The sequence below is a fragment of the Salarias fasciatus genome, chromosome 16 (genome assembly GCF_902148845.1).
Source record: "Salarias fasciatus chromosome 16, fSalaFa1.1, whole genome shotgun sequence".
NCBI classification, from domain to species: Eukaryota; Metazoa; Chordata; class Actinopteri; order Blenniiformes; family Blenniidae; genus Salarias; species Salarias fasciatus.
Window position 1 is genome coordinate 23,742,556 of NC_043760.1, and position 24,656 is coordinate 23,767,211.

Here is a 24,656-nt window from a genome sequence, read left to right on the forward strand (position 1 = left end):
GGGAACGTGCCTATATGTACTGCTTTTACAGCTATTAAAACTTGGAGTTGTTTATAAATCATTTTCACATGTAGTTAATCTGATTCCAGGTCGTGTCAGTACATGCACATGACCAGGGAAATGTGAAGTGACCCATTTCCACTCATTTGTCCAAATAATATAGTTACACGCCAAAAAACTAAAGAAGAAAAAAAAATAGATGTAACTGGGGTAAAAAGGGAAATTGCCCTCTTCAGTTCAAACAAAAATAGATCCATGTTTTCTTTATCTAACACATTGGACAACTGGTATGTCCACACGTTTTTGGAGCAGAGCTGTGCGTTTTTAAAATTTTAATCCCATGAGACAACATTTTAGAAATGGATTTCCTGTCTTTAATTACAGACGGATAGGTTTTCCTTTTTTAATCCTATGAGCCCCCTGGACCAATGTTAAATTCAGTCCTTTTCAGCGTAGAATTACAAGTAATAAAGTGTTTACGATTGGGAGAGGTGTTGCGGCGGATTTCCAATTTATTGTCCAACTTGTACGAACAATTACTTTAGAGCAGGAAGAAACGCGGTCCAATAAAGCTATAGAAATGGCTAGACGTCTGGCCTAAATTAGTTTATGGGACTGGCCAGTAATTACTCTCTCCTTTGAAAAGCTCCTTTTCTTGGGCGTTTGCGTCTGTTGCTGACAAACAGAACGTAGACACTTTTCCACAGGGTGTCTGGTCGATGAATTGTTCCAGAGGAAATCGCCCCCCACCTTAATGGTCACGTTTATTCATCAACTGCATTCCCACCGATGGGAAAAAAACTTCACTTTGACTGGTGTGCGGTGGAGTCCTGCACATTCACAGGACTTTTATTTTGGATTGAAATGTTAAACAAGCCACAGTGTCCCAGTCTTTATCCTCCAGGCAGGAGGTGGAAGTTTCCCTGCACAATGCTTGAAGATTTTATTTTATTTTACGTTGCTGTGAAACTTGATGGTCTTTTTTAATTGTAATTGTCTATTTAAACAGAGAGAAACCCCTGGAAGACACAGCTGAAGATTAGTTTAACCTTTAATGAAGCTTTTTTTCTCAGATATATGTGGAAGCACTAGAGGGCGACGTTGTTCTTTGGAGTCCCTGTTGCAGCAGCTTGTAGTCAATGGTGTCCACACAATTCTTCATATATTCCTCATCAACATGAAAAACAAGTCGTGTCTCAACGAGCACGTTTTTAAAGCAGCACAATTGAAGGTCTATTTTGTAAAAAGCTATTGCAATTTCCAAATCTAAAACTTCCAGGCTCCCATATCCGAGCAAAGGGAGACACGTTCTCCCATCTTCAGCTTGAATGAATGTCCACAGAGGGCAACAGCTGGGTAAGACAAACAACAACAGAGACAGTTAGAGTCCCACTTCCACTGATGGAATTTCCCCTTTTGGACCGTATCCTCTTTTGAACTTCATCAAATTGCTTTAGTGATGCATTTAATACACAACTGTTTCCCCTTGCAGCTTCAAAATAAAGAAACAAAATTAATGTTGATATTAGGTCTTCATTAATTAAACCAGGATTGATTCACATCCGGTTTGGTTTTTATTAAAATATACAATGATTAAATTCATGAAAGTTATAGTGTTTTCTTTAAATTATAGACCTGAAAAATAAAAAAAAGTATAGGTTGTCCAAAACATCAATACAATAATCAAAATGTTGTTGAAGCATCTCATAATATTCAAAGGAAATGTCACACATGAGTCAAATTTAATAATCTGAAAATGATTTATTTATTGTCTTACAGGAGCTTTAAACTATTATTTGACATATTTGACGAAAGCTCAATAAATCTGGCATTTTTTCCCCGACTGCTGTGTTGTAGTTCGGTCTGCAGAGGAGTCGTGATAGGAGAGATAACTCAGATGTGCCGGTGTGTGTTTCTATGCGTCCTGAGGAGATAACACGAAGATTACTTCAGCAGTCACCATTAAAAGTTGCGCCTGTCAGGAGCACTCCCTCTTCTTTCATGTATCCAGACACTGGGAGCCGCCGGCGGCTTTTACAGCTCAGGAAGGATCCGAATATTTACCCGAGATCTGACATGTCTATGCTTGATTTAGACTAATCGAGTGGAGTGAGGATGTTAGTATGAGATATACACTGCAGTTTAAATATTTGATTCAATGATTACATGTTTAAAATTAGATTCCAGACCTTCACAAAATGCACCAATAATTTACTGATAACATTTTAAGAGACATCTTCAACCTGAAGTCTGATGAGAACATTCTGAGCTTTGCTTTCCAGCTTTGAGTTAGAAGTGAATGTTGGTGGTACATTGTTCCAACAGCTACATGACACCGTAAATGTGAATGTTCCATTCTCCATGCAGCCCTGGGATCATGTGCTGCTGGACCATGAGTGTAGAGGTCATCTATTTCAGTCTCACCATTAGCTGCAGTCATGAAGGCTGTTAGACCCGCGGATGTGCTCTTTCCAAACCCTTTTTACAAACCCAGCTCTTGCTCAGCTTAAGCCCTGCAGTGTGTGTGTGTGTGTGTGTGTGTGTGTGTGTGTGTGTGTGTGTGTGACAGAAATATTATTGTATAGTTTTTTTTTTTTAAAGCCTAATCGCATTTTGAGGAAAAGGTTGCTTCATTTATCTCGCCACTTTTTTTATTGTTTTCAGCAGACATTTTTGAAAGAACTTTGTTTAGTTTTCAGGGGGACAAAATAATCAGAAACCTTTGATTTCGTCAAATAAACCCAGTAACCTCTGTGTGTATTCACACAGGAGCATAATTTGTTGTATTTTGTGGATACACTGCCCCTGTACCGACAGCAGAAGCTCTGTATTCTTCAATGCGTCGTGACGCCTTGTGAAGTACCTGAACGCACCACCATGTGTTTCTATGGGAGAGACTGCGGAGGGATTCATGGTAACACTGCGGATTAACACACAGTGTCGCCTTGTCGTCCGTCAGTGACACACTGCGGCGTGTTGACGTTTGTCTTCAGCCGCCAGTAAAGCCGATCTGAGAATCTGCAGCTGAAATGTCGGTTCCCTTTATCTGTGGTAGATTTTAAAGATCTGTTGTGAATGGAAACCTTTGATCAGGCTACAATAAAACAGCATTGGTAAAGCTGCAGTGATGCCAAAAACACAAAATTCATAATGGAATATCAAAACAAGCACAGGAAAATTGCAATAATTGAAAGTATGTATAAAAAAAAAAGGATTATAAAACATAACAGTTTACTTAATTCTTTGGCTCAACTGTTCATCTTATCATATGAGGATAATTTCTCCTTTTGATTTGAAACTTTTGAAGTTGGACTATTTTCAGACAAACCAAGAAGAAAGAAAAGCTGATGAAACAAACACACACGGAGACGTGCTCCGACTGCTACATCTTTATAGTCTTTTAGGTGTTTAACAGTGCTGCAGCTGTGTGTAGCCTATTAACCTGCACCACTGCAATTATCTCACTAATCCACCAAACATACCCCCGCATGTCTACATGGATTAATTTCAGTAAGGAATCGAGAGTTTTAAGGATGTTTCCTTACAAAAAACATATTAAACTGTTTGATTTCTAGCTGTGAAGAAGATATTTTTGCAGTTCCCACTCACAGTTATGAGCACCGATGAGTGTATGCACCCCCCCCCCCCCCCCCCCCCCCCCCTCTGTAATCTCAAATAAACCACAGTAAAACGATGTGAGAGATAAAAGTAAAGCAGAGAGTATCTGGCAGTGCAACATGAGCCAATAGGTGTTAACCCACTTGTTCCTCCAGCAGCTCTTCTCAGCTGACCACATATGACTATTAAACGACATTACAACAAATTGTTGTGTAGTAAAATAAATCCTGATGGTGTGGGGATCTCTTTGTCTGTTTCTCTCTCACACACACACACAGACACACACTGAGCTATAAGGCAGGAAACCATAGAACTGCCTATAAATCGCAGAGCTCAGACTCATTCAGGCCACCAGATGAATTGGAAGGAAATAAATAGTAAAAAAAAAAAAAAAAAAAATCCTTCTTCTGCTGCAAAAATATAGTCACATGCACAGAACTGTGGTTTTCATTATCCAGCTTGGAAATCTTGAGGGTAAATAGCGTGAAAGTATTTCTCATCGTGTTTTATTTGTTCCTGTTTTTTTTTTTTTTTTTCATTTTTTATTTATGTGTAGCAGCTGGGCTATAGGAGCTATAGAGGATGACATGGGAGGGAGAGAGAGAGAGGGAGGCCTATATAGTCGTTTAAGATATTTTGGTGCAACATGAAGAAGTCCACAACTGATTTTCATTTCACTATCACCAAATCGTATTTTTAATCTTTATTATAATGTGTGCAGTTGACGATTCTGGACGTTGATTAAAAAAGAAAATCAAAAAGAATGGAAAAAAGAAACAAATTCGTTATTGATTCTTCGGTTGTAAATGTTATTTGCATATCAATAATTTGTTAAGGCCTTTTATTGTATTTTTGAACTAAATCTGGAGAACTAATCTGTATTTCAACTGTTTACTGAGCAGTTTTCTGTGTTCAAAAACACTGCGGTGTTGTTTAAGCTTATTTTTTTCACCAACACAATTTAATTCAATTTGTATTTTGATGAAGCAAAACATTTTTTAGAAGCTCCAAGTGGAGTTTTGCATTTTTGCATAAGTCCCTTCCCATGGCGGAGCGAGCAGAAGAAAAGCTTTGTTGTTTGGAGAACATGGAGGGGCTTCTGCTATTATGCGCAAAGATGGGGAGAATTGCTGCAGTCGAAATTCCTTTTTGTGAGAGGACAATTTACAACTTGGTAATAGACCTTTTTATGTGCCTCCATCGCCTGTCATTGGATGCCACTGGTCATGTGTGAGAGGCAAACGTCTTCATGGCCCTTTTCCTGATTTCCCAGGCGATTTTTTTCCCCACTGCATTCTGCGTCTATGGCGTTAAACCGATACTCCACGGTTGGCTTTCCTTAAAAATCACCAGTCATTCGTTTCATAAAGGTCCGATCAGCACATATTTTTGGGCTCTGCGCTTTTCGCCCTCCTTGGATGACAAGAGGAAGGCTGCAACTTTATCCAGACCTGTCTTCTCCACGCTCACAGCAGCCTCGGCTCCTCTTAGCTCTTTCTTTAAAAAAAAAAAAAAAAATCAAAGTGCAACTAGATAAACTCTAAAGGTTAAACATGGATTACCTGCCGGCTTTAGGTAAGATTTCTGCGTGATAACGGTGTTTATCTGCGCTCGTATGTGTGTGTATGTGTGTGTGCATGTGAAGTCTGACAGCTTCCTGTTTCATTAGTCATGTAAATTAGCAGCAGAGTGCGGCTCTGGGTGGTTTGGTGCTTTCACATGTTGCGAGGTGGACTGGAATAAATAACCTTCCATTTTTCACTTTAAATAGGTGTTTAATATATGAGCACGTTTTCAATGCTGCGAGAATTAATGAGGAAACCTTTCTGAGCTCATCCGACATCAAGTAGAATAGTTTTTTGAGGTTTATTGTTGTTATTCTCGTATTTTTAAAGTTATTCTGCTTAAAATATCTTGTTTTGAAGTGGCAGATGAAGGTTTCTGAGATGTATTATTGACGCAGACAACTGCAGCTATTTTTTCAGCCTCTGTTGAGAAGCTTCATGTATATATAACCGACTGTATTCAGGTTTGTTTTCTTTTTTTCAAACCTAAAGCTGCATTTAGCTGCAGGTTTTGCGTTTTTACCTCCTTAACTTTTAAAAATGTGCTGCAGATTCCCCGTTTAATCATTTTCGTGCTTAAACTTGTTAAACATGATACGTTGTTGCTGAGAAATCACTTTGTTTCCTCATATTTTTCCTCGAATTCCTCTAATCCTGCAGAATAAATGAGATTTGATAAACCTCGCTTTGCTAAATTCGACACACGCAAAGCCTGATAGAAGCAGTCCAGTTTTCATAGCTGTTTTCAGTTGCTTGGAGATGGGGGCCAACTGAACAAAGACAGTATTTCACTGTTGCCTGACAGGCAGCTGCGAAAGTATTTACAGCCTTACTGCAATGCGGCAAAATGGACCCCATAAGACTGGCTGGAGCAGGAGGACATTAGACATGGTCACTCCGGGCTTTCCGTGTTCACTACGATAAACGAATCTAACATGATTTTTCCTATATGTGTGTTTCTTGTTTATAATCTTGTTGCAGGGGCCTGTGCACATTTTGAAAGAATGGGTGGGAATTAGACATGTAATGCTCAGAAATCCTCCCACGCCTTTAGTTTGAGTCATTTGTCAGCCATCTCAGCACCAATGAGTGGAAAAGGAGATATTTCAAACAAATTTTGGCTCATATCATGTTATGTGAAACGTAAATATATGATGTAATGCTCTTATGGTTCGTTTTCCTCATGGTGTGTTTGTAGAAAATCTGAAATGAAGGAAATTCTCCCATCAGTCTTCATTGATGTTAATATGACTCATAACAACATTTTATTGATTCAAAAAGGACCTGATGTTTGAAATGTTTTCTAACACACACTAAAACTGAAATGTTAATGAGATTTAATAGCATTCAGGGTGTGTTGGACTGGTTTTTATATTCAGAGTAATTTGCATAAAGCTCCTCACAGTCTCTGATCCCCTCCCACTGGACCAACTGCAGCACGAGACACACATTAATACTGAAGTTGACGATTCAAACTTAGTTATCTGCTTAAGCTCACCTTCCTTACGCCCTTCCACCCTGAAAATATGATCATTTTAAATGATTTCGTTTGGATTGATTGATATTTTTTACAGTGGAGGAGAAGGGACACGTGAAGGCGCCAGCAGAAGGCGCTGTTGCCCAACAGTCCGCCTCTCTGCTCCGCCTCAGCTGTCCTCCACCCGCGGCTCCTCCAGCCCGGTGATTGGCTGAGGCAGGCGTCACGTGACGCTGCTCGTTTTTTCAAAGTTTTTTTTTTTTTTTTTTTTTTTTTTTGGAAGAGTAGCTCGTGAGAAATGTCCCCCTTTAGCCTGTCAGTGTGTGGGATAAAGCTGGGCCTGTTACCAGACGAGCTGCAGGGGTTATCCATCTATTGGTTGCCGTGAGAAACATTTATGTTCTCGAGTGTTCTCCAAACCCATGCACTTGTCATAAAGCTCCCTCAGACACGCCGGCCCTTGTTGGCCACTGAGTGTTTTGTTACCGCTGATCGTTTTTTTTTTTTAAGCTGAAGCTGTTGAAGAGACTGTGGATTTATTGACATCAGTCATTTTTGCTGATGTCGGTAACCCAAGCCGTGGTTCTCACTTACCGCTGCAACAACACGAGATCAAATGGCCTGATCCCCATGAAGCTGCAGGTAGATCTGATCACAGAAAACACCTGACAGCTGCAAACTAACATCAGTCACCAGAGAAAGCCGCCCCCCCAAGCCCCCCCTTCTGAACTAATTTGCAGGAAAATAACTTTTTTATGTGGACACACATGTATAAAAATGACAAATCTCTGATTTGACACGTTGTCGTTCATCATACCTGCCCCACAGAGGCAGACACACAAACCTCTGCGTTATCAACTCCAGTTTGGTCAGGGGGGGAGGAAGGGGGAGGTGGGGGGGGGGCAGGACAAACTGCACCGCGCTCTGCTGGGATTGGTCCGGAAGGATGAATGACATCAGTCTTACTGTGGCAGGTTGACTGTGGGAGAGAAATGCGTGTGCACGATCAGTGTTTTGCGACCACATTAGAGGTCAGTGCACTTTTTTAAAAGGGTGTCAGATGGAAGAAAAAAGGAGTGAAAAGTTTGAACTTAATAGGCTTAACTTAAGAAAAAAAATGCACAAGGCCTCAGAGGACGGTTTTAATTAGCCCTGCCTTTTAGGAGATCAAATCAAAAATGTTTTTTTTTTTTTTTACAAATCTCCCAAAATAAACTGCACATTCACCACATTTCCCAGCATGCTTTGGTACATTTTTGAATACCACAGCCTCTCAGCTTCCTCATTTCTACCACTTTTCCTCAGTGCACATCAGCGTAATAGGCATTATTGAGTAAGTGCAACTTTGAGGATTATTTATGGGCCTGCGCGGCGTCGTGAATGGCTGAGAGGAAGCACGTGACGCCATTAAAGTTTGTTTTATGGCCTGGGACTTGACACGCCAAAATATAATTCTCATTGTGTATTAGTAAGACGGTCCAGATGGGATAGGATGAGGGCCTGACTGGCCAGGGAGCTGAACCCGGACCGAGTTGTGCTCTGCCTGGATGTGTTTGTGGCTCGGTGGACCATGTGTTGCGGTCTCTGCGGTAAGCTGTGTTTTCTCGTTATGCTGGACGCGTCATGTCACGTGCGTAAAGCTCGCTGCGCGCTCAAACAGTGCGCACAGACAGAAAGTTTGTGGATGCTGCGCAGAGAGGAAGTTGTGTGCAGTTGTTCTAACTGAGCTGGATTATTTTTAAACCCCAGTAATGTTGTTCGTATTGTTTAAATATTTATTCACTTGATATTTTGTTTTTCTGTTTGTTTGGAGGCTTGTAATTCAACCGGAAGTCACCAGATTGGCCTTCGTAGAGTTTTGGAGAGTTGTACTTCACTGTGTGAGAGCTTCATATTGGATTGAATCTGCTGTTTTTCTGGTGTGCACATGAGTTTATTATTTAATTCTTCACAGATCATTTCTTGAATGGTTTACTGGCTAAATATAAATGTTTAAAACGGATTTTCGGTCACTAAGAAAGCCTGTTTGTATATATATTTTGCTTGATGGATTTCTCCTGTAGGCCTCGTCATTAATTTAAAAAATTCGTTTTAAAAATAAACTAGCTTTAATACCAAGTTAAAAGCTGATTTATTGTTTTCGATTCTTCAAATGCACGAAAAACTAGATCAAACAGGCCTCGTTTTGATTTCTCGCCAGTACTGAGTTTTTTTTCCCTGAAGGAAAGCGTGAAGGTGTTGGAGAAACAGTCCAGCCTGGCGGGTTTTCCTTCATTTAAGTCAAGCTGTCAGGAAACGCTGACTTTATCATTCTTTTGTTGTGATTCTCGGCTTTGACCCGTCTGAAGGACGAGCTGTGGAAGGTGAAAGGCAGGTCAGGCTGTCTAATAAACACTGAAATGTGAAGTGCAAGGACGATTGGTTCTGAACATCCCAAAATCTATGGATATTTGGTGTTTTTATACAAATTTCAGTCTATATTTGCAGATCAGAGCTCCTTCCAATTCGTTAAAAAAGACCAACCAGAAAAGCTTTTTTTTTGCTTTTGTAAAATGATTTTTTTCTTACATTTAACTTTAAACGCAGCTCAAAAATAAACTATCATCAGAAACGTCTATATATGTAAACAGAACCATACTGAACACACTGAACAGTAATACGGTAAGCAAAAGGCCAAAACACAATTTTTTGTAGTTTAAAAAAAGATATATTATAATTTTATCATCTGGAATTATTTTAGAAAACTGTTACATTTCAATTACAAAAACATTGATATATTTCCAATCACAGCCTCATTTACGTTATTAGTTTGATTTTCTGGACATGACAACATTTTAAAATTTACCATTTTTCCCTAGTAAACAGTTTCTTCATTTATTTAATTTAAGCTTCAGTTTGCTCACATTAAGGTTTTTTAGTGTTATTTTGCTGCATTTTGAAAAAAAAAAAAGAAAAAAAATCAAGCTTTTGCCACCTTTAATTGATTTACTATGAAGGATTTCCTTCTTCTTTTTTTGCAGAGGCCTGACATGGTGGTTTGGTTAATGGCTGCTAAACTTTTGCACCCTTTGAGCTGTCAGCTGCAACGAAAATAATTAAACTTTTGGATCAAGTTTGTAAATGATTCAGTTTGACCTCGGTGGCCTTCAGCCTCATTTCTGTGACCAGTGGTGATAAGCTGGACTTTAATAGGCAGCGAGTGTCCACCGGTCAACTGCTGATGCTTTTATATGATGCTTTTCCTCCAGATCAACAAGAGATGTGAGCACACTCCTAGAAGAAATAAGCTATTGGAAACTTTTTTTTTTAATGTGAACTTGCTGCAGTGGAGAAAACCTGGAGTGAACTGACTGGAATATCAGGAAAATACTTCATTGTGACAAGTAGCTGACAATGAGATAGATAGATAGATAGATAGATAGATAGATAGACAGATAGATAGATAGATAGATAGATAGATAGATAGATAGATAGATAGATAGATAGATAGATAGATAGATGCTTTCTTGTGGGTTTAATTAAATAAATAAAATTATATCACTTCATTCAGAATAGCATTGTTCTTTAGCTGACTGTATAAATAGAGAAAAAAAATCAACAGTTTAGCAAACAGCATCCAGACAGTCCTCATATAAACAATGCACCATATTTATATTGTCATCAGCCTTACTTTCATCAGGCTCCGTTTAAGACTAGAAAATGACAAATGGCTTTACATGTGATTATTGTGCACGAGAATAAATACTGCTCCACTGGAAATCGCTCACAGTTGAGAGAAGATTACAACAATCACACTTTGTTTGCCATCTCTGATCCGAGCGCTTTATTGTGTGTTTGACCACACTGGTTTGTGATGCATGCCTCGCGCAGCCCGGTCGCTTTCATGTTTCTGTTTATCCTGATTTTGAGGTTCTTTGAAAAATCAAGCTCTGGCTCACAGTGCTGCACGCAGATCCTGATGTGGTTCTGGGGTGGGGGGGTAAAAGTGGGCATTGTCGCTTCCCGTCGTCTATATATACCCTGTAGAACCGAATTTGTGTGATAAAATCACAGTCACAGATTCGATTCTAGGGGAGTATATGGTCGATGAAAAAACTTCGATTCATTGACTTATTGCCACTTTTACCTGGGTTTGAGGGTCTCTAATGTGCCTCCACTTGTGACAGTGACAGTGTGGACGTTAATGAGAGTAGATCTGACAACTCCACATTCCTCGTGGGACTCACTTTCAAACCTAACGCTGAATGTGTCACGAGAAATACAAGCAAGGAGGGATGCTTGTGTTACAGTTTTGGTTCCACGTGCTGGAACTGGACACCAAAAGGATTTACCGAAAAGACAGTCCAGCTGGAGCGTTTTCCCCTCCTGTGGGTTGTTTCTGTCTCTGCATTATTGATTCCCGGAGGCTGCCGCTGCTGGCCAATAGGCTCCCGATTTCAAAGGGAAGGCAGCAGATGAAGTGATGAGATTCGTGTAACTTTTGGATGACCCCCTCCTTGACAAAGACAGTCTCCATCAATTGTCCTCAGTCATTATTCGCAGCCTTTATGCCAGGGGGCTTTTTGTATCTTTTGTTGGTATCTCTGTTGAACACCGTGCCTTCAAGTTACAATACACAAACTGAAATATTTGTGATCATCTTAGATTTAAAAAAAAACAAACATCTGTTCTCTTCTTTTGGACCCTCTCACAATTTCATATCTGTGTATTTTTTTTAATGATTTCAGATGTTCAATTGAAGAAAGAATGTGTAACTTTCCTGGGGTTTTTACAGAATCACTTTTTATTTCCTACCGTGCATGCACTTTTTCTTTGCCTTTTTCCCAGCAAGGTTTAATTTTAGGGTGCCTGGAGTAAGTAGAAATGCATTTAGTTGTATGTTTACCCGTGTTTGGACCAGCATCACCTCTATTGGCCGATCTGGTCACATGGTTCGCTAACTTTATTCAGTTGACACCAAGTAGGAGGGCTTTATGGAGGGAGGAAAAAAAGACAACTCGAGAAAAATTAGTATTTTCTACCTTCAGAAATTAATGGCCATGAGTTCGTATATGGTGAACTCTAAGTATGTGGATCCCAAATTTCCTCCCTGCGAGGAATATTCACAAAATAACTATATACCTGAGCAGGGCTCGGACTACTACAGTCCATCGCAGGACACAGACTTTCAGCATCCAGGGATCTACCCACGGTCAAACTACACGGAGCAGCCCTTCAGCTGCAACACGGGGCAGGACTCCACAGTGCAGCCACGGGGTCATGTGCACGAGAGATCCGGCCACCCGGGCCATTTTAGCGCACAGACTGAGCAGGGGGCCCCGGTCCAGGCGGCCGGACCCCGGACTTGTGGACAGCAGCAAAACACAAAGAGCCAAAATGGGATACAAGCCAAACAGCCCGCAGTAGTTTACCCCTGGATGAAGAAAGTTCACGTAACTACTGGTAAGATTTTCCTCTCCTTCTTCCCCTCGCGGATCAGCCGAGAGCCTGTAGTTTAGAGATCATTCAGTGTAATATTTATAGGAGTCTTTGAAAGGCCTCACCAATTACACAAGTCATAAATTTTTATAGCTCAGGAAATAGGCCGCTCCGCGAGCGCCTGGAAGCTCGTGAAAACACATATTGACCAGAGGTAATGCCCTTAAATCTGCTTAAATTCAGCTAAAATCAAGAGTAGTTTCCTGTTTGTCGCTTCCACGTGGATTTCCTTAAAGTTTGAGCGCCTCGCGCGCAGAGACTTCTCCTGTAGTGTTGGCTGCATGCTGCTTTTACGCACATTTACTGACTTCTTTTTTTTTTTTTTTTTTGACTCCCATTTGGGTTTATTTTTCCTTTCTCCCAGTGAACCCGGATTACACAGGATCCGAGCCCAAGCGGTCCAGAACCGCGTACACCCGGCAGCAGGTTCTGGAGCTGGAGAAGGAGTTTCATTTTAACAGGTATCTGACCAGGCGGCGGCGGATCGAGATCGCGCACACGCTTTGCCTCTCCGAGAGGCAGATCAAAATCTGGTTTCAAAACAGACGGATGAAGTGGAAGAAAGATCACAAACTCCCCAACACGAAGGGCAGATCAGCACCAGCCTCCAGCCATCTGCAGAGCATCCACAAGGACAACCAGACTGATATCACAGCATTATAAGACAACGAGGGGTCCTGTCTTCACGTTCACGCTGTACATAAAAAGACAAAGGTTGCATCTGATTTTTTTTTTTTTTTTTTGCATGGACTTATTTTTTTCCATTTTTCTTCCTTTTTTAATTTAACAATTACCCAACAGTGTTGACTCAAGACTGAGTCAAAAAAAAAAAAATCAATGTCATTAAAACTGAGAGGTTTGCAAGTAGATCCTCGTTTCTTTTGTTGGAATTTCCCTCAAAGAGACAGAAAATTACATCGAAACTTGTCCTTTTTTTTTAATTATTAAAAAATATTCTTTGGACGTTTTCGGCCCTGAGGACATTAAATAAACAAACTCGACTTGATTTCTTGGATTTAAAGGAGCTGCCTGTGCTTTCCTCGGACCCTCAGTTCAAGACAGGGGAGGCCATTCGTTACAATTCCACACGCACAAAGCTTATTTTATTTTTATTTTTTTCTTTTCTTCAGTAGAAAGCTCACACATAAACGCACAATGAATAAATAAATAGCTATATATATATCTCTCTACTTGAAGGAAACATTATTTGCATAGAGCACGCCAAACACTCGACCTCCTTTCGTACTTTTGCAAGATTTCCCGATGAATGTTTCAGTTTTTTTTTGTGACTTGTATGTTTTAACTTATTTTGTACAAAAAAAAAGATAGCTTTGAAATTTTGTTCGCCTAAATATTATTCCCAAACGTAAGACATTCCTGTGTGCATACTATTCAGAGTGCCCTTATAAATCTCCCCTGACATCTTTGTAAACAGTGTACATTTTCTGAGGCTCTCTCATGCTGGTTTGAAAAGATCATTTGTTCCTGCATGGCATCGAATTGATATTGGATGTTTCTCATCAGGAATAATCAAATCCTGAATATTTAGGAGTATAATTGTTTGTTTTTTTCCCAGCGATTTTCATTATTTATTTGTTTAAAAGAAAACGTGTAAATTTCGTATAGCACACAGTTTAATTGAAAGTATTCGTTGAGCGGTTATTATTCTGAAATAAGTTTGAACTCTTGTGCATGGCTTTATGCAGGGAAAAAAAATTTAGTCTTAGTTAAAATGGGAATCTTTTCAGGGTTTTTTTCCCCTCCATTGAAGCTTTCCGAGGGGAGGCTTTCAGATCACCTTTCAAGACACACATTTCTTGTTTTTTACCGTCATTGTCTTCGGACACACACATAAAAAAAAAAAAAAAAGCCCAGAAGCTCTCCCAGAATGAGGAGGTCTTCTCTGTGAAGTCTTGGTGATGAGAGAGTTGAAAAGGTATTTCAACCAAAGGTCGACAAAGCAGCAGTGGCAGGTTCATCCAGGGGACACGTTTCAGCCGCGAGGACTGACCCCAGCACCCCTGACCCGCCGGACAGGCAGCATTTTCTCTCCCAGGCGCTACTCGCTTTGGCGTTTTTAGAGCTGCCCCACACCTAAAAAACAAAGAAATCAAGCTCAAAAGTCTCTCCAAGTGAATCCCACCCGTTTTACACTTGTTTCGACGGTAGATTTTGTATCAGAAATCAGAAAAGAAAAGGCTCCGGACGCTTCAGTTTCGTGCATTTGTCTCCTCATGTCAATATGCAATCCTTATGGTTTTATTTTTGTACATGCTTTTTACCTTGTACTGTGCATTGAGATGTGAGAAGTATATTGGAAAACAATAAAGATTTCTACTGATTATGCATTCAAATATTTCCAAAAAGGTTTTGTCCGAAATGTTTTCAATCCACTGATGAGCTTCCAACCTACGAGCGTATTCAGAACTACCTGTATTATTTCAAGAAAAATTCTCTAAAATTATTTTAATAGCGTTATTGAGTTGTTTTGGTGGTTTATTCTATAAACGAGAGGAGAACCTCTGTTTTTTCAGACAGAGCCATATGGACCTGAAGCCCCCCTTTTACAAAACATCCACAAATGGACCAAATGCTGATCCAGCCTGCTGCTCTGCTCCAGTGTGCCACTGCTACACAAGATAGCCACGAGCTTTCATTCCAAAATCATTCTGACAACAGGTTTTTTTTACTGTCTTAATTTTCTCTCATTGGCTGTTTTCACGAGGCGCGTAAACCCAGCTCAGAAATAAACCCCGCAGAAAACACTCGAAGGCGCTCACTCCAAATTTTCCTATATATATCCTTTATTACGAAGACTTCTGCGGGTGAGCCTCTCCATGCATACTGTCAGAGAGAAACACAAATGAAATTTATTTGCACGATCAAACCCAGAGTGAGAGAAAAAAAACCAACAAAACAAAACAGATCCCATCACTTTAATGCTGCAGCATAAAGAACAATCAATACAGGACACGTTATTTGATTATAAACTACAATATAACATGCATAAAGATGATACCCCCCCCCTCATGCTTCCCCACCTATGACTTCATATAGGATGACCCTCTGCAGCACTGACCTTCGACCCCACCCCCCACCACAGAATCATCCCTGATACAAACAAAAGTGGCCATAAGAAGACATGTGGAGAGACAGACGCACACAGTTTTTACACCCATGTGACCACTGTCTGATTCCCTGCTGCCTTGTAGGTGCGCGCCAGCTCATAAATGTTTGTGCAAGTGCAAAATACAAAGAGTGTGTGTCATTTAGATTTAGAGAGAAGCAGAGACAAAGTGATGCCACCAATCCACCATCCTGACAAAACTGATCTGCACAAAGATGCTGAAGAGAAGATGAGAAAGAGGGAGAGAGAGAGAGAGAGGGAGGGGGGAGGGGGGGGGGGAGAGAGGGGGAGAAGAAATATGATGGAGGGGAGGGTGGCATCTAAACCTAATACACATTACTAGTCCTTTAACTTAACTAGTGGTTTGTGTTTTGAAGTGGCTTCACATCAAACCTGGGTTTGTTGCGCTCCTGATATTAAAAGGTGAGTTGAATTATTGTCTATTTGATAACAGTTTCCACAGCAATTATCAGATCAGTGCAGCCTACTACGACGTGCAGCGTGTAGCCACACTGACCTACATGTCTGAACAGCAATAAATGGGAGCCAAAGGCAGTGCCATTTTCAATGACACTGCACCCAGTGCAGGAATACGACGTCGTTGCTCTCCATCCGGCCATATTTGATTTCCAGCTGTTTTTTCGCAGAAGCCTCTCCGAGCCAGACAACCCCCCGTAAGATATATTAAAGTGCGCTGTCTGCATTCAGAGATATAATCCAGAGACTATACCACTCCGCTCTCTATTCTCGACCACGTGATTGTCTAAATAATTAATGCTGCACGTCCCCCTAGAAACACGGCGTCGTCATTAATCGCAAGGACTCTATCAGACTTGAAAACTGAAGAGATCCCCCAAGAAAATAATATCCGATACCCGGCGCAACTGTAGTCCCGCACTTTAGCAGCACGTCTGAACCGATGGATGCTTGGGTAGGTAAATATTTCAGCCTTTTTCTTGTTGCCCGAGCTGCTGAATGACGATATCAAATGTCGTGATATTTGATAAATCGCCGCCTCGGATTTGTGCGCTCTGGGCGCTGCGTGTTGTGGCTGTGGCTGCGGTGGCTTTACGCATGCCTTCTTCTTTATTGCAGAAATAACGTGTTTGCAGTTTACGCATGGAAGTTGAAAGGGATTGATAGGAGCAGCCGTAAAAACTAAATGGCACCGACGTATATTTATGGACGCTCGCTCTTTCGGACGCGCGCAGCCCAGTTTGGCCCCTTCGCCGGGCTCATTAATCTCTCATTTTAAGGTTTATTCTGATTTATTTTCTTTTTTTGCTAATTACGAGACGATTTCGAAGATAGAGGCAAATATCTGCAAGAAAGCAGAGCATCCAAATGATGCATTAAAGACGAAATGTTTGCTAAGTAAATGAAGATATATTGATTTCAACTTGTAATAAATCACTGCTTTTATTTATGCATTTGCTTGGGAAAGAAATGGCTTTCTCTCCCGTTTTCAGTGGGGGATGATTTGACTCTGATTTCTTAGAAGTCGTGGAAGTTTTTGGGCAGGCTGACAGTTCTGCCTCCCTGTAAATCATTCCCAGCAATTCCTGAAAGGGTGCTAGGCTGTTGGGGGGCCGGGCGAAAACTGTAAATCTTTCACTTTTATTACCCTCTGAACATATGCTGCGACGCTACCAGTCCTGCATCCCTGCTCCTGCTTCCCAGCAAAGATAAGCAACCCAAAGCCGACGGTCTCTGCGGCTGCACCGTTCTCCCCCTCCAGTCCCAGCCAGGCCTTTATTTGTTTTTATTTGTTGGTAATCGGAGCTTATAGCTTTAATGCATGAGGTCTTGTGATTAATGCTGCAAACATTGAGAAGATGAAGCTGTGTGACTGTTTGGGGTTTTGGTGTGTGTGTGTGTGTGTGTGTGTTTATGTGTGTGAGAGAGAGGCAGACACAACCAGCAAATAATAATGTGGTTTATTCAAATACAATATGAAAAAAGTCACATGTAATGTATCTCGGAAATTAAAAAAAACACCCCCCTCCATCCTTGCAATGATGCGAAAGTAGAGTGCATGAAATACAAAATAACAATATTTTACTAAAATACTGAGCATTCGGTGCGTGAAAGGCCCCCTTAAAGGTGTTTTTACTGCTAAACTCATTCTCTTTCCTTTTTGAGGAAATGTGTGAAAACAGCTGTAAAAGTCAGAGCCTGTCCTCCACAAAGTGCATATAGTTGATTTTACGCACATGCACTGCCAACCAGTGCAGTGCTGGAGGCTGGGGAAGTGTAAATGTGTCTTATTAGAGCCTTTCCCAAAAAAAAAGAAGAAGAAGAAGAAAAAAAAGAAAAGTCCTATCTACTGGTGTTGGAATACTGGAGTGCAGGCGGGTTGCACTCCTGGCTGTTCATAGGGAGATAAAAAAGAAATAGGCATAGGAGCATTTTCACATTCACACACTTCAGATGAGGAAATAAACGCCACCCTTTATCAAAATGGATTGGTGAGGTAAGGCTGGCTTGAAGAGGGGAACAATCACGTGAACAAATATGCTTGTATCTTAAGGCAGCGCCTTTATTTGTCATCATAAAGCTTCCGAAACACTCCCAAAAATCCTAATGTTAGCTCCAAATCTGCACAGGCCTTTCCCTTTCTGAATTCCTGTATATTTCACCGGGTGATTGATTGCCAGAGATTTTTTTTTTCTCCTGGAATAAGGATACCTTGTTCGCTTTTTATTGGTAGCTGAATGCGAGTCCTTCCATTCTTTCGGGAATACTGTCTCCACCGGTATATGGAAATGTCTGAAAAACAGCAAGATCAGGTTTAGGACAGCATTGTCTACAGACAAAGGGTGAAGGATTTATTCCAGAGACTGCGTGTTGAGGAACTGAGCCTGAGAGGGAACTGCTTTATGATGAATTGATTCGCAGGTAAGCAATTGCATGGCACAAAGCAACCTTTAACCACGGGTTAATATAATGCAGGGAAATATATATGATTCATTTCATCCACGGAGGTGATGCTTGTTAATGTCGCTCTCGGCAGCATCCTCGCGGACATGGAGCCCGCGGATGCCTCTCCACAGGCACATTCACGCGCATATCTCATTTTTTTGAGGAAAGCGCGTTCAAATATTATCGACAGAGCGAGCCGGAGCTGCCCTGCGCCTTTTTTTTTTTTCCAGCTGATTTCACGTTTATGAAAACCGGCTCGGAGGAAGAAGTAAGAGAGGAACTTTTCTTTTTGACTCTTGGATCGTAAATCACATTAATTTGTTGTCTTATCGTCACACTGGCGTTGGCCGTGATTTATGTGGTTTCAACTGTATGGCTTTGTTAACCTGCGACGCTATATTATACATGGATTCATATTGGAGGTTTTTAAAGGATCGCCGGGCTCAGTAGTGAACAAGAACAAAGGCAAATGCCTACATTTTTATACTTTTTGGATTCATTTGTGACTACCCTGTTGTTTAGAAACTGTAACCAGTTATGTAAATATATATTTTTCTTATTTTCTGTGTAGTCTACATGTAATAACCACCAGGCCTCAGACAATAAACACTTATATTAAGATGAATTTTACACAGGCTCAGTTGACTGTTTTACACTGGTTTAAAGGTAAGTCTGTGTACATTATGTCTGTGTTAACAATGTTTAGGGTCACATTCATTTGCACTAAAAATCTGTTTTGTAGCTCAACAATTTGCTTTTATTATTTTTTCAGTTTTTCTCGAATTTGAAACTGACCTTTTGTTTAAAGATCTGCGTTGTGTTTGTATCCAACCTCCTCCCAGCTGATACCCGCATTTTTTTTTTCTTTTTCTAGATTTTCATATTTAGTAAATATAAGAGATGTTCCCAACAATAACGCACATGAAGAGGGTCTGTTTAACGCGTAATATTGACAGAATTTGAAGGGCTTACCAAAGAAGAAAAGAGTGTGTGGGATAACAACACTCCATATTGAGTCCGGGCCATTGTGCGAACCAAACTCACCGTAACTGCGCGTAGGCGAAAAACACCGCCGCATGAAAAGGAGACCATGTCTGCCTGCGGAGGCTCAGTGTGCCCGGCAGCTCTCCAAGAGCACAGCATCCCAAAGCTTTCCAAATATCCCTCTAAAATAAACCTCAATCTCTCGATGGCATATTCAAAATTTCCCCCCCATCCTTCAAACACAAGTGGAATAGATGCTCGTTTCCCATCAGTGGTGATAAATCCATCCACGAGCGGATGGATGTGGAGGTTTAATTCCCTCTTCCTTGCCGTCGGTGCAACATCTCGTCCTGTTTGTGTCACCGGTGGAAAGCTGCTGTGAGCGTTTTAGTGGGACTTGGGTCTACTTGAAGGCAAACTCCTCGTTGTTCATTAAACTTTGGCTTAATGCTGAATGACCCAAAGGTCACCCAAAAAAGCTTATGGCTGCTAAATATTTGGCCTGAGTCTTTGTATGAAAGTGCACACGCTGGACTTCTTCACACTCCAACAAAGGGAAGCTTTAACTGAGGTAAAAAAAAAAAAAATAAGATGATCACTGCAGTGAAAATTCATTAAAAAAACCGTAATCGAGTCTGAATTTAAGAAATGAGCTTAAATAAATCAAAAAATAACATTCGAGCTCTCATTAATATATTTTCAAAATAATACATTGTTTTAAACGGTATCCATGATTAAATATTTCTTTGGGAATATTTAAAAAAATCGTTCCAATTAATTTTTTGCAACAGAAAAAAAATCCCGCAATGAGAAAGTATTTTTTATTGAATTGTATTTGTCTTTCAGGTCGGGATGGAAGCGGTGATGAATGCTTGAGGGACACCAGACAGAGCAGCGCGGATTTCGGTGAGTAACGCTTCTCCAGTGAAGGGAGTGGACTTCTACTAACAAGCTGAAAGGATGATTTGTTATTAGGCTGCATATTTACCCTCACAGTGTTTCACAGGAGGCTTAAATCACGGAAACAGACAGCATGAATGGCCTCAGCTTACCCCGAACAAACTATTATTAACGCAGGCCTGCGCCCACTTTCAACACCACCCCTTTTACGCACCAGGCAGAAAATAAAAACACATTTTTGGACGATTAAACAAAATAGAAAAAAGACTATTTTTTTTCCAGCTTTCATTGAAATACAGGACGTTTAATAAGATATATAATTTGGAAGAATTCCTCCGCTTCATACCAGGATTTCCATCCTACAAGACGCGCCACGCAGCTCCTGGTCCTCGCTGTGTGGAGCTGCGGCCTCGCTCCGCAGCCGGAATGGAGGCTCAGCTTCTCCAGCCCTGCCTGTTGTATGGGAGAAGCCGCCGGAGTATGAAATTCTTTCCCTTGCCTTCCTCCTACGCTTGGTTTTTTACACTTCTGAGGGCTCGAGGAGTGTTTTGCTTTTCATTCCTCTCTCAGGCCGTTTACAACCATAACATTTGCGGTCATAAATTTTGCCGCGCTCCACACTGACAGGTGCAATTGTTATGCACGGCGCAGGCTGCACCTCCCGGAGCCACCAGCGTACAGTACAGGGCTCTCTGATATTTCTCGACCAGCTTAGTTTAAATGCTGGCATGCCTTTGTCTGCCATGTCTTTAAAATAAATGTAGTGATTATATATAAATAAATAAATAAAAAAAATCATATTCAACCCATTAATTGGCTTTTTGGGGTTGTAATTAGAGGGGAATTTTTACAAAAGTTGCACATGATGGTAACCAACCAGACAAAAATACAGAGGTGGAGACGTGCGTAAAGGCAAATGAAATATCTTATTTTACTGCCACCCACTCACCAAAACTCACCCTGCCTGTCACCCCCCCCCCCTCTCTCTCTCTCTCTCTCTCTCTCTCTCTCTCTCTCTCTCTCTCTCTCTCTCTCTCTCTCTCTCTCTCTCTCTCTCAGACATATTCACCTACATTTCTCTTATTTCATAAATAATACCAGAGGTGTTTGGTCTTCAGCTTTCGGCGTGCGTAAAAACGCCCTCCAAATGCGTGTGCGCGGGGAACAATGAATGCATGACGGCCTTTGTCACGTTTTGTGATTAGTGAAAAGGGTATTGTGCGTATGTGTGTGTCAAATGCTGAATCAGCTTATTTGTGCGCGACTCCTAAAGCCTCCCAGAGGGTCTTTTTTTTCTCTCGGCGCAAGTTAAACTTTAACTGTTTTGTGCCAGAAATGAGTAAAAGGAATGTCTTGAAGTCTGAGGCCGGGAGATGACGCATTGATTCAGACAGTGCAGAGACAGTTGGTCATTCCTAATTCAATAACTGCTGGAAACCCAAAGCAACCTGATCCTGGGATATAAGCAGAGTGAATCCTAATGGTGGCTGCGAGCTGTTTTTAAAACCCTGAGTCTCATACATTCGTGTTGCTGATGCTGAGGGCGGTGCTGTTGTAATGAGTGATATTTCTTTTGGTGTAGGTCACATACTGGAGCAGCGTTGGGAAACACCAATCACGTGAATAAACAACACCCATGCCATTGGATAGAGTTGCACTGGCTTTTTGGCTTTAAATCCACAAAATGCAGAAAGCAACGTACTACGATAACTCTGGACTCTTTGGGGGTTACTCCTACCCCAAACCAGACTCCTACAGCTACGGCCCTGCACACCAGTCCTACTCCACCTCCAACATCGAGAGTGACTACCAGGGCTCGGTGTGTCCCATCCAGACCTCTGCAGTCCGGCCGCCGGCCCTCAAAGACAGTGACCTGAACGGAGACTGCATGCGGCAAAGCGGCAGCCAAAGCAACAGCAGCAGCCAGGCCACCACTATCTCGGAGCAGCAGGCGCCGCCGCCGCTGTCCGCATCCTCCCCCGGCTCCAACAGCTCCGCGTCCCAGAAGAAGAAGTCCCCGTCGGGCAGCGGCTCCGGGTCGGCCACCCCGGCCCTCACCAAGCAGATCTTCCCCTGGATGAAGGAGACCCGGCAGAACTCCAAGCAGAAGAGCAACAGCTGTGCCACTGCAGGTAGTGACCACGGTGAGGTGTGTGCGTGCGCGCGCGTGGACAGGGGGGGCGGGTTGGAGAGGTGTGCGTGTATGTGTGTGTGGTGGGGGGTGTCGGTGAGGGTGAGGGTGGGGTGGGGGGTGGGGGGTGGGGGGGGGTTCTTATGGGCCTTCATGTGCTTGAACTTTATGAGTTGGCGTTCATCAAAGCGTCACTTTTCCTGGGATTACAGAGAATTCCTTCAGTATATAATCTGAGAAAAGCATTTTTTTGTCATTTGAATCCAAATAATTACAATCGAATTTGTATCAGAAGGATGCATGTTAATTTAGATTTCAGAACAGATTTCAGAAAGCTATAATACAACTGATCTACTGAAGAACCCAGCCTTGAACTTAAGGATTCCTTTTTATTTCCTCCTCCCTAGAATGACATTATTCCCTCTCTAAACCTGACCCGTTTCTCTGACAGGCGGTGAGGTGAGCGACGAGAAGAGCCCGCCAGGACCGGCCTCCAAGCGGGTCAGAACTGCTTACACCAGCGCGCAGCTCGTGGAGCTGGAGAAGGAGTTTCACTTTAACCGCTATCTCTGCCGTCCTCGGAGAGTGGAAATGGCGAATCTATTGAATCTCACCGAGCGCCAAATAAAGATCTGGTTTCAAAACAGGAGGATGAAATACAAAAAGGACCAGAAGTCTAAAGGGCTCGCGCACTCCCCCCTGGGACACTCCCCGGATAGGAGCCCGCCGCTGAGCGGCCCAAATCACATTGGATACTCCGGTCAGCTCCAGAACGTCAACAGCCTGAGCTACGACGCGCCGTCGCCCCCGTCCTTCGCCAAGCCCCAGCAGAACATGTACGGCCTGGCCGCGTACACGGCGCCGCTGGGCGGCTGCATCCCGCAGCAGAAGCGGTACCCGGGGTCCGAGTACGAGCACCACGGCATGCAGGGCAACAGCGGCTTCGCCAACGCCAACCTGCAAGGCAGCCCCGTGTACGTCGGCGGGAATTTTGTCGATTCCATGCCGGCCTCGGGGCCCATGTTCAACCTGGGCCACCTCCCCCACCCCTCCTCCACCAGCGTGGACTACAGCTGTGCCGCCCAGATCCCGGGGAACCACCACCACGGACCCTGCGACCCCCACCCCACCTACACAGACCTCACCTCTCACCAAGCGTCTCAGGGAAGGATTCAGGAAGCGCCTAAACTAACGCATTTGTAATATGTGGGGTTCCACGTGTGTGTGTGTGTGCGCGTGCGTGCGTGTATGTGTGTGTGTGTGCCAAAATTATGTTGCGCTCTTCTTTTTTTATTACCTCACTAGTCTAATAACTACACTCCAAGCGAGTCGTGTGTATTATTACAGTATTATTGATATTACTATTAATGCTATTGTGTAATTATTTTCTAAATAATACAGCTTTGTCCATTTCTCTTGAATATTTGGGGATGCGCAGAGGCACACTAGCCTGGTTGTAATAGGTTCCCCCCTCCTCCTTTTCGTTTCTTCTCAAGTGCAATGCGCTTTTTTTTGTTTTGTTTTGACTGAGTATTTCACGCGGTTACTTGAAGGTAAGTCTTGTAGATCATGAAAGTAGAAACTCATCCTTAAGAGTGAAGGATTTCTAGGGGAGATTTTTTTTTTTTTTTGTCTTTTAGGATCTCATTTCCCTCACGGGCATCCTATTTATTTATTATATCATTTTTTTTCTACATAATCTTTCTTACTAGCATATAGCCTATTTATTATTTAATTCCTTTTGTATTGCACATTATTTATCGTTTATATGCGAGTATTTATACGTGTGGAGTTTGTTGTAAGATTGGACAGATCAGTGCACTTGAAAGTGTTTGGTAAAACAGGGTTTTTTTTGGAAAATGCTATGACTCGCAGTGTATTATTGGAAGAAAAAAAAAGAGCATTTCTAATTGTAAATCTGGGATAAATGGGGCATTTGATAGTGTTCAAACGTCACTATATGTCCATGGTTAATCTAGTGTCAAACCTTAAGCAAAACGTAGACTATCGAAGTATCAGATATTATACACACCAGCATGTCATTTTGTGTAGTCCATTCCTATTTTTTATTTGTCTTCCATTGTTATTCCATTCAGTTGGATATCCATAAATTTATGAAACCCTAATGATATTGAAATGTTATATTTTATTGTGTTTAACATTTTGTAAATAAAGTGCTTAAACTTGTATATTTTTCTTGCATTATTATTATTTTTTTTTTCTTAAATCAGAATCAGAAGCCTGAGGCAGAAGCCCCTGCACGTCCTGCTCATTATTTTTAATTCCACATTCAGCTGCTGCTGCCAGTGAAACTGCCAGGTAACAGTGCCGAGGAGGCTTATTGACTCCCAGCTCTACTGTACAGCCCGGAGAGGGAGCGGCGATCAATAATTAGACACCAGGATATCTAAAACTCATCAGACGGCTCTATGCTTCCAATGCAAAGTGCATTTC

At 41.8% G+C, this 24,656-nt stretch overlaps 2 protein-coding genes across 7 annotated transcripts; both read left to right on the forward strand.

Annotated features, from left to right (window-relative positions):
- Positions 1–5,005: 5,005 nt before the first annotated feature.
- Positions 5,006–24,373, forward strand: hoxd3a (homeobox D3a). Of its 6 annotated transcripts, none has more exons than XM_030111939.1 (4): positions 5,006–5,193; positions 20,018–20,077; positions 21,654–22,215; positions 22,654–24,373. In XM_030111939.1, exons 3-4 carry the CDS (start codon positions 21,756–21,758, stop codon positions 23,403–23,405), a joined length of 1,212 nt encoding a protein of 403 aa, XP_029967799.1. In that variant the 5' UTR covers positions 5,006–5,193; positions 20,018–20,077; positions 21,654–21,755; the 3' UTR covers positions 23,406–24,373. The 6 variants fall into 6 exon arrangements, with proteins under 6 accessions (XP_029967799.1, XP_029967797.1, XP_029967800.1 ...); XM_030111937.1 differs by lacking the exon at positions 5,006–5,193 and adding an exon at positions 8,114–8,249; XM_030111940.1 differs by lacking the exon at positions 5,006–5,193 and adding an exon at positions 15,858–16,196 and having other exon boundaries at positions 21,654–22,203.
- Positions 11,005–14,024, forward strand: hoxd4a (homeobox D4a). Its single transcript, XM_030111942.1, has 2 exons — positions 11,005–12,102; positions 12,503–14,024. The coding sequence occupies exons 1-2, from the start codon at positions 11,634–11,636 to the stop codon at positions 12,799–12,801; spliced, it is 768 nt and encodes a 255-aa protein (XP_029967802.1). The 5' UTR covers positions 11,005–11,633; the 3' UTR covers positions 12,802–14,024.
- Positions 24,374–24,656: the final 283 nt, after the last annotated feature.